At 36.3% G+C, this 12379-nt stretch overlaps 1 protein-coding gene across 1 annotated transcript in view; it reads right to left on the bottom strand.

The window, feature by feature from the left end:
- The window catches only part of LOC121406937 (citron rho-interacting kinase-like), a 41343-nt gene that overhangs the window by 13060 nt on the left and 15904 nt on the right, over positions 1-12379 (bottom strand). Inside the window, exons 12-29 of the mRNA XM_041597812.1 lie at positions 12290-12343; positions 11425-11634; positions 10753-10869; positions 10091-10186; positions 9743-9850; positions 9076-9179; positions 8128-8281; positions 7447-7644; positions 6849-7091; positions 6156-6349; positions 5661-5796; positions 5025-5129; positions 4085-4225; positions 3439-3696; positions 2557-2662; positions 1964-2287; positions 1167-1410; positions 64-146 (exon numbers count right to left, since the gene is read on the bottom strand). Coding sequence (XP_041453746.1) covers positions 64-146; positions 1167-1410; positions 1964-2287; positions 2557-2662; positions 3439-3696; positions 4085-4225; positions 5025-5129; positions 5661-5796; positions 6156-6349; positions 6849-7091; positions 7447-7644; positions 8128-8281; positions 9076-9179; positions 9743-9850; positions 10091-10186; positions 10753-10869; positions 11425-11634; positions 12290-12343 — 2875 coding nt within the window. The remainder of the gene's footprint in view (positions 1-63; positions 147-1166; positions 1411-1963; positions 2288-2556; positions 2663-3438; positions 3697-4084; positions 4226-5024; positions 5130-5660; positions 5797-6155; positions 6350-6848; positions 7092-7446; positions 7645-8127; positions 8282-9075; positions 9180-9742; positions 9851-10090; positions 10187-10752; positions 10870-11424; positions 11635-12289; positions 12344-12379) is intronic.

The raw sequence follows: 12379 nt of genomic DNA on the forward strand, positions 1-12379 counted from the left end.
TGTTTATGAAATGTGCCCTGAAAACTGTAATATTACTCTTTATCAAATGATAAACATACTGACCTGATGAGTTTTCCTTGTCAAACAGACTCAGCTTGGTACCTTCTAGACAACACCACTTCTTCTCCCACCCTTGCTTATTCATCCTGTGAAATATAATGGTGGGTATGAAAATATGTTTAATCTATGTCACAGGCTGTGCATTTTTTATCATGCTACGAGAATCACGTTGACTAGAATTGCTTGATTTCAACACAAACATCTATCATCTTTATAAAAATGGCATGCTGACCTGCACTTAACTTCTTTACAGGCACCTTACCAAAAGTCAAAGCCACATCCCTCATGAAGACATTATGCATCTTTTTCATTGCTAATCTTCACATCAACCTACTGTGAAAGACAGTAACAATAACAATGATAAAAACAACAACAAATATGCTTCAAAACATATATAAATTTGAATAGATGCAAAAAGCCTTTGAATTCTGCTTTAAAATAAAAGGAGCTATGTGTCTTTCATAGTTGCTTTCCTGCCTTTCTATTAATATGTTAATTATTGACTTGAAGATTAGCAACACAAAATCACTTACAAGATTCCCTTTAGAGAAACCCAGCTTTGAATTTGGTAAAGTGCCTTAGATTCAACATATGGCTACATAAGACAAAAATAAATTTGAATGCAAGTCTTTCTGTATGGCAAAACTATGTAACTGTATGGAAGTCCCCTTTTATCTGATAAATATATAGTTTGGAATAATATCCCAATGCATATAAGAAATATCCCTTCTTCAAAGAGTTTTAAAAAACATTTCAAATCCCATCTTTTGAGCTTGCATGACTTTGATTGAGTAATTCCTTTTTTTAATAGATACAATTCTTGTTTTTACCCCCCCCCCCCCTCATCCATCTGTTTGTTGTTTATTTCTTGCTGTTCTTACTCTGTATATACAACGCATTGCTTTAACTTTGTATAAGAGGTCGGCGTTTATAAGGCTTTTAGCTCTTTTTGTCGTCCTCAATTCCCATAAAACCTTTTGTTATGTAATTGTATTTTCTTTTGTTCTTATTACCTTTAATTGTTTATAATATTTCTCCTTTGTATGTATTCATGTTTTTATGGTGAATGAAATAAATGAACTTGAACTTGATAAATATATATTCACCTAGGTGTTTTCATCCATCCTTGAATCTGGTTCCCACACACCATGGGTTCCTGTCCGAATGAAGACATCGACGAGGCAGCCGATGATGCCACCGACGATACCGTGGACGATGCCGAGGAGACTGATCTGGTTGATGGAGATGGCCCGTCCATGGCCTGCTTGAAATGCCTCATGAATTGGAACGGAAGTCCACATGTATGGGGGAGACAGTGGGCACACTTGGGATGGCATATCAGGTGACATTCTACAACAAAAGAGTCACACAAAATGATATGTTCATTCTTTCACTTCCCATGTTATGACAACTCTTTCAAATAATATGCAATATTACAGAACAAGTGGTGCATGTAGCAATCGGCCATGACTTCGGGATACTTGAGAAGTTGCAGTTAACAAGAAGTTTAAGAGAAAGTCTCTCTAATTTAGGTAAATTTTTTACAAATCATCAAGCTCCAGATCTTGAAATCTATGCTGAAAAAAATTACACTGAATATTGTCAATACAGGCAAGCAGATTTGGGCACAAGTATCATTGTTGCTAAGAAAGTACCTGTCAAAGGGCAGAATGCCATGCTTATTGCAAATTACTGAGTAACTTACCCATATTCTACCAGAATTGTTTGACACATAACTTCTATTCACACACACACACACAAAAATTGGGTGGTAGTTTTGTTGGATTCTGTTTAACTTCGATGGAAAGTGTGCTATATTATTCCAATGCATTATCATTATTGTCATAAAGAAGTTGCTATGTTTAATGTAAAAACTGAACAACAAAAAATGATATAATCTTACCCTGACACTTTGCCACTTGACGTCCAAAGTGAATAGTATCAGCACAAGCAGAACACTTGGTACCCCTCATGCTAAGACCAATGGTGAAGCGATGAGGTATATTATGCTTCATGCGTTCCTTGAGTCGCTTCATTGTCCCTGTAGCAAGGGTCTTGTTCCGCTTGTCCCCTGGTGTGGGTAAGATGAGGCTTGATGGGCTTGACCGATGACCAGGCGATTGGACGATGGCAGAGATGAGGTTAGCACTGGCCGTCTGGGTGAACACTGGAGTTGATGGTTGCTCAGGCAGACTCAGTGTTGAGCCGGTTTCTGAATTTGCTATCGCTGAAAGGAAGAGGATATTGTTAATCAAATGGAAGGGCAGTTTTTGATGGCATCATATCTTTTGCTCATAAAAGCATATGAAGGAATTTTTCAAAATAACAACATCCATGTAATTGCAGTAGATTATATATTTATATCAAGTATTTTTCAAGTAAATAGATGTTATATAGTATGTGTTATAAGCTATACAAGAACAGCATATTCTTGCTGTACTTTTCTGTTAATTTTGTTGCATACATGTAAATGAAGTACAATCATAGAGAACTTACCTTTAAGCTTAGCTGCTTGAAGGTCAGATCTTGCTTCATTCAGAGCTTTCTGAAGTTCCCAAGCTCTGCTTTTCTCTGCATCCAACTTCTGCTGAAGTTCTTTCATCTGTTTAAAAAAGAAATTTTACAAACAAATATTAATAGATTATATTTATGGCAATGAAAACAGCTTTAATTGATTCATATCACATTGAAAGAAACAATGATGCTAGGGTAACATATCCACCATTGGCAGACCAAGAATATTACACACTTAATTTCTAAAATGTCAAGTAATGCCTTCTGTAACTATTGACCTTGTGAAAAGATCCTCACTCAAATATGCATTCACAAGCCAAGTTTGATATCGATGGACTTTCAGGTATATAATGATTTCTGTGACATTTGAACTTTGACCTTGATACCCCTAGAACTAATCAGACCATCATCACTCCTATATGCATACATGGGCTAAGTTAAAATTGATCCATCAAACAGCTGTTTCTTTATCACAGGAATTGAAAATGGGACTGCGCACAGTGGACAGATGGATGGACAACCCCCAAACATAATGCCTCTAGCCGCAATAATAGCAGGGCCCGCTGGTAGAACAGTTTTCGAAACTGAAGTGGCTACCCTGGGTAAACATACCTATATTATTATTATAACCTACAGTTGGCAGAGGCATAAAAATCAACTAAAGTCAGCCCTTTTGTATAGAAAATAATGTGTTCTATTGTATGATGTGTTGGTAAAGCGGGATATCCTACTTTTGTCTGAAAAGTGACACCCCCAATTGCAATGCAGTTGAAGTTGCAGAAAGTAGCATGCATTTATTGTTAATGATGTCAATCAAATGTTTGTTCAACATTTGCAATTGATGGCAAATCTTGTGTGACAGACCCTGGGTGGCACATCTACATTCATTTCTAGGAAGTCAATTAGAAGATGACTTAACCAACCTGCATTGAGACTGTAACACCTGTAATCCCCTGTGCCTCTGTCTCTGAGATGAGGAGGGAGAGGTTGGGCCGTCTTACCAAAGAGGCGCCCTCTCTTCTTCTTGGGTGGGGCATCTACCTTAGCTTGCAGGAAATCAATAAGTTTGGTCTGCTGGGCAGAAGTGCCTTCAAACTTGATTCTCTCATGTTGATAATGGATCTGGAACAGAGATGGACAAACATGAATCTCATCAAATTTCTCACATTATACAGGAGTTCTCTTATATCCAAATATGGGGATCAAGATCCAGAGGGGATATTTGCTAAAAAAATTAATTGAGGAAATAAAATGTTTTATCCAATACTGGTTGGCTTAACACCTTTGGTAATCTTCTGCACTACATTGGACCCTAAATTTTACAGATGGATACAGACATACATGATTGGAGACACCAATCTGACTTACTAAAGGATATAGTAATAACCAACATAAAACTTTATGAGAGTTTCTTCTGGGAAGAAATTGATGTGACCTTAACAGACTTTCGAGAAATTCTTTGAACGATATGAGCATATCCTATCAAAAGTTTGAGGAGAATAGTACCCACCTCTTGACTTTCAAGATGACTCTCAAGTTCCTGCTTCTCTTCTTTGATGTATTCTCCTTTTGAGATGGCTTCCTCTAGGGCTTGGGTCAGCTGGAAGTTGATGCTCTTACTCTCCTTCAGTTGCTCCTCCAAGTCTTTCAGCTGAAGTAAGAATTTGTGAGAAGTGAAAAGACTGTTAAAGTGAGGATTCTGAGGACTTATTTTCCTTCTCATGATATGCTATGAATTCCTCCTTTAGATGCCACTTACCAAAGAGCTTGCATTAACTAGAAGTAAATAACTTTACTTTCCTCCAAAGAAGAATGATCAGAATTGGTTGAAAAGGCATTGAAAAAGAAAGAGAAAGACAGCGAGGACAAAGGAGGTTCATAACTATTTTATGTTAGGGTCACTCCAACCTTTGCAATTAATTAAGGAAGAAGTCCTCTCAAACATTCTTATGAATTGTTTTGAAAGCAAAATTGATGGAAACTAGACAGAGCTTTGGATTCACAAAGTTGGTGTAACCCCTACACATCGCTACACATCGCAATTCATTCAAGCATACATCACACACACACAGAACATGAAATGCATTGAAATGCATGCATGGGTAATAACTTCTGTATTACTTTCTTCATACATCCTTTTGGACTTCCTTTGTGAATCTAAAATTGATCAACTGGTCTATTTTGAATTGTTAACACTGTTGAGTGGCCAACATGTAATGTATATGTAGTGAAGCATATCATAAAGTGCCCTGTAAATACAAGATAGAAACAAAATACCAAACAATCGGTGGATTATCATTTTTTTGTAATCTAAGAGTAGTCCCCCCCCGCCATAAGCCCAATAGCAATAACACTATCAACCATTTCTTGATACGTCAGTTTCAATAAAAGCTAATTGACAAATGAATGATCTGATGCAGGGCAATTAACAGAGTGACCAATTTACTTACCTCTTTATCCAGTTTGATATTGTCTTCCTGCTCATCCTCATATTTTTGCTTAAGTTCCTTGGCAGCGACTTCTAACAGAGCTCTGTGCTTTTCAACCTCACTCAACTGTAATGTAAAATATAATAAATACAGGCTTAAACGATTTCAAGCTTAAATGTCAAAGATACATAAAACAGTGAAAATATATATAACCAGTTAAAATGTAAGAGAGCATGAAAACTGCCTAACTTAATAGTAAACTGAAGAAAACTCATCAATCATGGAAAGTCAGCATTATTAGACTTATTCCCTTAAAATGATTTCCTTTCGGAGAGCAATATAAACACAATAACCAACATTGAACATGAATATGTTTCAACCAAACTATTCAAACCTATCCCACATTTTCAGACTTCAAGGTTTGTAATTGATTTGTCCCAAATTTTTTGTTAGACAATATTTTTCTAACATAAGACCATTATTCATTCAGTCCACTTTCATTTTGTAATTCATGAGAAAAAAAAGAAAAAAACAATGCCCATATATATATATATATCCCTTGTTAGTGAACCTGTATCGTCACATGGTCTTTGATACAAGGATCGCCAGATTAGTAATCTAATTATAACCCATGATCAAGATACTACTTGTGCTTACATTTTCCTTGAGTTGATTGATCTGTTGTCTCTGATCATTGAATTGTTTATGCCAAGAATCCAGCTCCTCTCCTTGTCTTTTTTCTGTTTCTTCTGCAGCTTCTGTCAGTTCTTTGATCTTCTCTTCGGAACGACACCTGAAGCGGCAGTGAAAAACATAGACATTACACTTTTCAAAGACAAAAAAAATTCAAGTTCAGTGTTGAAGCTGGTGATGGTGTAATTTAGATCAGCCATAACATCAAACTTGTGTTGAGCTATCAGAAAATGATTTTTGTAAAACATTCCCACTGAATTAAGTGTAATCAATTCAAGAAGTCTGCATAAACAATGGTTTCAAACCACCTTTGTGAATTCAATTTTTTTCAAAAAGAACCCGGGATGAAACATAAGATGGAATAGTCCGTCCCCCTGACCCTTCCGATAAGAGTTTGCTGGCCTAGAAATAAAATAAAATATATTTGTTTATTTTTAGGTATCGCAATATGTGCATTACCCGGCCTGCTGTGCTTCTTCCAGTGTCTTAGAAACTGCTTTCAACTTTTCCTCTTTTTCCTGCAAACTCTCTTTAGCTCCGTCCCTTGCTTGACGACATTCCTCCAGTCTGGTTTCCAGACGCTCAGTGATGGTCTCAAGGTCAATGACCTGTTCTTCCAACATGGTGCATGTGGTCTTCAGCATGTTGATGTTCTGTATGCAAAGTAAATGGAAAACATTGCAACATGAAAACATCAAATTCATCATCATCAGCAACACCAAAAGCTCATCTACCTCAACCATAGCCATAATGGGTATCAGCAATACTATCAATATTCAACACCATAATCCTCTGTATTAACAGCAGTAGAATTAGCAATCATTAACATCACCATGACTATCACTAAAAGTATGATGATAATGATCATCATCACCATGATCAAATTCATATTACCATTAAAATAGCAACTATTATCAGTGTCACAACTCACAACCATAACCATCATAACCATTATCACAATCATCCTCACCAGCACCACGGTAACCATCATTACCTTCATCATCAACACCAAATTCACCATCACTGTCTTCATTATTACCATCATTATTGATATAATCACAATCATCATCATCATCATCATCATCATCATCATCATCATCATCATCGGTAACATCATCGGTATCATCATCAATATCACCATCATCAACTAACCAGTTCATTTTGACTGAGTTTATTCTGATAGTCTGCCATACTGGTATCCATCTGTTGATTTTGACTGACAAGCCGTCCTTTCTCCATGGCAAACGACTCACATCGCTCCATCAGTTCCTGTTTCTCCTTGCTCATGGCGGAGCATTGCTCCATCTTCTCATGGAGCTGTGTCTCCAGGGAGGTGACAATGGTAGAACGCTCCCTCAGGACATGGAGCTCCTGGTCTAGTAGCTTCTTCTCCCCCTTTTCAAATCATTCAACAAATTAATGTAAATAATCTATCAGTAAAGCCTTCTGTTATTACATAGGCTCATCACAAGGAACCTTCCTTGGCTACTTTTTGTAGATTTGAGCTGGGTATTTATACACCACCACCGCCACTAATAATAATGATAACAACAATACAGTCAGTTCTTGTATAATGTATATCAAATTCCATGTTATGTCTCTATGTACTTCCAAGAGGATAAAATATAAATGCATTATAATAGCCTTGACTGATCGAGCCAGATTTATTTAACTTTAGTGTTTATCTAGTGTTTATGTTGCCACAGCAGTAACAAAAGCATTAAACATGAATCTTGAAATGGCGCATTACCTCTAGGTTTTCAATCTTGGTAGCAGCATTTTCAATCTCTTCTTGCAATCTGGTCTGAAGTACCCTAACCTGCTGCTTCAGGTCATTCTCACTGGCCTCAATTTGTTTAGAGTTGACCTCTAACCTCTCGGCCCGTGCCTGAGCTTCTCTCAGCTGGTCTTTGAGACCGAAGATCTCCTCCTCGTACTTGTCTGCCACCTTCAAGAAAAGAAATGAGAGTTATCAATTATCTGTGTGGCAGGCGACCCAAGAGGACACAAAATGATGGTGTTTATATACAGAGGGACATATATATGGCATAAAGTGTACATCTTCATCCCATTAGCTTTCCTCTCCTGAACTCCTGTTATGGTTTTCGTTGCTGTTAGGTTCCTGTACAATTTGACGGATCTAAACTGATACTTTTAAAGCTACTCGATACTTGTCATCATCTTGCACTTAATACACGACAGAAACATACAGCAGGACCCCCCTCTATCTCTATTGGAATGAAGAGCCCAAAGCAAGGTCATGTACCAAAATTATGAATGGTCCCTGTAAAAAACATAGGGTATTCACATAATTCAGTAATAAGTAAAGTGTATGATGCTGGAGGAAGAGAATGGTGGGATTGAATGATGTACATTATAAAAAGAGCAAAGCTAGATAACTTGGATAGGCCATCTAGAATATAGAACTAACCTTATCTAGTTTAGCTTGCATTTCCTTGGACTGATCCGTTAGACTAGACTTGGCCCTTTGGGTCTGCTTCAACTCAAACTCTAGACGGCCGACCTGTGTCTGAAGATAAAGCCTGTCTTGGTTCAGGTCAGAAAACTTCTCTGCTTCGACACGTCTAAAAACAAACCAGAAACAAAGTTCAACTACCGTTTAGAAAGGAATTTTTATATGCAAAGATATACTGTGAATGTATATTGTGTTTATGAAAAATCATGAAATATTTTTTTCCTCAGTGTGTAAGTGCAGTCTGTGAACAATAGCTAACCACAACTGAAATAGACATCTGGGAAGGGAGGGGGACAATCTTGAGAAGAAAATAAAACAATCCACAAAGGACAATAAACAAAAGACCAACAATACAAAATAATAGTTTAAATTACATATCCAAATACAATGAATTAGTTGTATAACTTATCATTGACAAGTAGTTGCAGGATCAGATATAATTATCCTGAGAGGAATCATCTGTGTTAATGACTGCTTAGAAACATGACATAAACACATCAGAGTCACTTGTCTTGGCAAAGACCCAAGAATCAGTCTCAGTAGAGTGTTACATCAAGTTTGTTGTCAGTGAGTTAAACTAAGAACTGTTATCAGCTACTGTCATCTTGTCTTTTGACTGGCTGAAAGCAAATTCATTGGTGAAAATCACTGAAAAGATGCATTGTGAAATACTCCAGGGGCTTATGCATTAGGCTTTTGCCATTAAAAAAAAAACTCTGACAAATAAACAAAAACTCTGGCAAACAAAATTATGCCATTGACACTTACACATAAAAAACAAAAAACTCTGGCCAAAAAAAAAAAAAAGAAAGAAGAGTTTTTCTTTCATGCAATTCATGAATAAGTCAGGAGGATGTTTAGATCTAGGACAATACTATCAACTAACAGTGCAGAATGACTTACTTGAATTCCTTATTTTGTTGCTGTGAGAGAATATGGCGATCAGCAACCATCTTGTCTATCTGGGCTTGAAGAACCTTCACTTGGTTGTCAAGAACCGAGATGGTCTGAAAAAAAAGATATGTTAACTCATTTGCTGATAGTGAATCAATGAGGTTAGATGACTGGTATACTGCCTGAAAATAGTTATGTACAATAAACAGTAACTTAATCCATAGAATTGATTGTTGTTCCCCTTCCTACATTTTAGAATTTTGGTAAAAAGTGTTGCCCCACAGTCCTATTACTGAACTAGAATTCTGCAAATATGTGGAAAACTATACAAAGCCTAGCTGCTGATCATTGATTTTCAAAATTGCACACAATATAAGGCAATGAATTTCAATATATGCCCTATGAACAATTTGCTAAATTTACATATGAATAATAGCAGATTTTCAATCAGTCAATGTAAAGTGAAATTTATTAAAAGTTTAAAGAATCAGGATTCTGGGCTTTATACTAAAGCTAATAAGTTTCATGAGTTTGGACTTAGTTAGCATATATTCATTATCTTGAATCTAATTTCAAGTGCAACACACATACAGAAGAAGATATTTTGACAATATTGGGCATGCTGATCAGAAAAAATAATTAAATTACCAAGTAAATTTAAGCTTAGTATTAATACCTCGTCCTGTTCTTGTATTTTCTTGAGATGGGAATCAGCTTCAAGAGATGATACTCTGTCTAAGTTCTGTCTCTCTTTCTTAGCAACTGATCGAAGCTGTTTCAACTCCTGTAAAGAACCAAGAAAAGACAAAAATATGTATACTCCTTTAAAGGCTGAATATAAGTAGATAGATTTTCTTGCAACTGTCATGTGTCTAATTTCTTGGAAAATACATTACTAAGTGTAATAATTTCTGTGGGATGAAAGCAAACCTAAATTTATGAAGGTTTTGTGAAATACAGACCCCACTAATATACATATTGCAGAGGTAAGAAATGTATTGTTATAATTTAATATACAACAAACCTGTTCTTTATTGTGTAGTTCTTTGGCCTTGGTAGCGAGATCATGTTCATATTCCCTGCAGGCTCTGTCAGCTGATGTTACCTTTTTCTCCATTTCCTGAAAAAAAAGCCAAAATTTGAATGGAAATATGATTTTGTAATGATTGTTTACCAATCTAGATATATGAAATGTGTATTTGTTTACTTTAAATCTTACTGCTTTAAAATCATTCATAATCACAAAGTCTTTTGTTACTTTTATATTCAGCTTCTTAAAACTCTTGAGATCTAAGTTAATTCAAGTGGAAATAAATGACTTGCAATAAGTCAATCCTTTACATATATACAGTGTACAATACATAAAATAATAATACTGTGCTGCATAGAAAAGAGTGTATGTATTATATTCTACACTAAAAAAAAATCACCTTAATAAAAATAGACTAGTTTAACTTTCATTTTTCTATTACAGCGAGTCGAGCACAATTAAAAATACTTCCAACACGTTTGGTCAAAGGTTTCAACAACCCACTGTAGAACAAATTTAAAATAACCATTAAACAGTCACATGACTTCTAGATGATTTTCAGCTGCATCATCACACAGCAGTCTCCAATGGGCAGTAACATGAATTAAAAATTTACATATTTAGTCACATGATTTGATCACATGATGTCAACTCACCACTATTTGATTGGCTAGATCCTGTGTCAGACCATGTTTAGATTCCACCTGTTCTTTGAGTCGTTTCTCTCTATCCTGGACCATCCTCAAACGATTCTCAAGGCTACGTTGATCATCCTAATTACCAAACCAAACAATTATTTCAAAATTTTACATTATTGGTGATTTTAATGAAATGAGCATATAACAATAATTTTGATTGGGCAATGTCATTTCGCTGTTCATTGCAAAGATTTGTGTAACAGAGCACTGGTAATCTCACTTATGCATCTTCATCACATACAGTGGTACTAAAAAGTTAGTGAACCCGACCAGAAAATGATAACCCCCCAAAAAGTGTTCAAGTTCTACCATCTATAAGATATTTAATTGTGAAATCGGGTGATAGAATATTGCATTCAATAAAGCTTGTTTCTCTGGGCTCGCTGGACATTGTAGTGATGTCTTCTATATTCAATACTCAGCATGAGGAAGTGTATTTTCTGGTGGGGTTCGTTTACATTTTAGCACCAATTAAAAAGGTAAAGTATTCAAGACTATATGTTCTAATCAGTACCAAACCAATGTTTGTTACCACATCTGTTTATGAATTTTCATCAATTAATTCAGAATGATGACTACAGGGATCGATAACAAATGGACTTTGTTGAATAATCATCAGAATGTTCTTACTTGACTCTCCTGGAGTTGCTGCTGTAGATCCATGACAGTTGCTCTCATCTCCTGGACGGATCCCTGACACTGCTCCTGGACGATCTCTCTCATCTCTGTCTTCTCCTTTCTTAGCCGATCTGCGGTGCGGTTAGCCCTCTCTTCAGCTTCGCTGGCCTCACGTAGCTTCAAACGCAACTCATCCAGTTGGATCTTACTACTCCGACTCAGCTGGAAAAAAAAGACAGGCAATACAATTTTATGTCATTCTCTAAATCTTTTTTTTCTTAAAGTGAGGTAAGTTGAAACAAACTTTCTGCATAGTTGCCGAGGCCTTTTTTCAATGCTGCAATACTGTCAAGTGAATGGACTATGATTTTCAAAAAAATTCAGACATGTTTTTGAAAATTACTGACTTTTTATGATCTCCCACAAACAGAAAGTTTGCCTCATCAATTTAAGCATGGTGCATACAGGGCTGATCAGAGAATGATTTTCTTTGGTTAATTACAAAAATCAAAATAAATTTCAAAATATACTGATTTCCAGTCCCCCCCCCAAAAAAAAATAAAAACTGACAACTTCTCTGACCTATATGAACCCCAAAACCAATTATGACCATCCCCACAATCATCACCATCTCCTTTACCACCATGACCACCACTATCACTTTCAAAGCCACCACCATCATCATTCATACCTACCTACCAACATCACAACTACCAAAAACACCACCATCAACACAAAAACCACAATCACAAGTCAACCACCATCATTACCAGCATCACAACCACGACCATCATCATCATATTCACCACCATCATCTCCATCATTATAATATCAGGTTTCAGTGTTTTGTGTATGGATGGGGCCAAATAATTCTTACCTTCTCGAGTTGGGCTTGAAGCTCTTCCACCTCATTCCGAGATCCTTCACAAGACTGCAAAACCAAAGGTATTCACTATCAGCCACATAA

The sequence above is a fragment of the Lytechinus variegatus genome, chromosome 2, assembly GCF_018143015.1.
Source record: "Lytechinus variegatus isolate NC3 chromosome 2, Lvar_3.0, whole genome shotgun sequence".
Taxonomy (NCBI): domain Eukaryota; kingdom Metazoa; phylum Echinodermata; class Echinoidea; order Temnopleuroida; family Toxopneustidae; genus Lytechinus; species Lytechinus variegatus.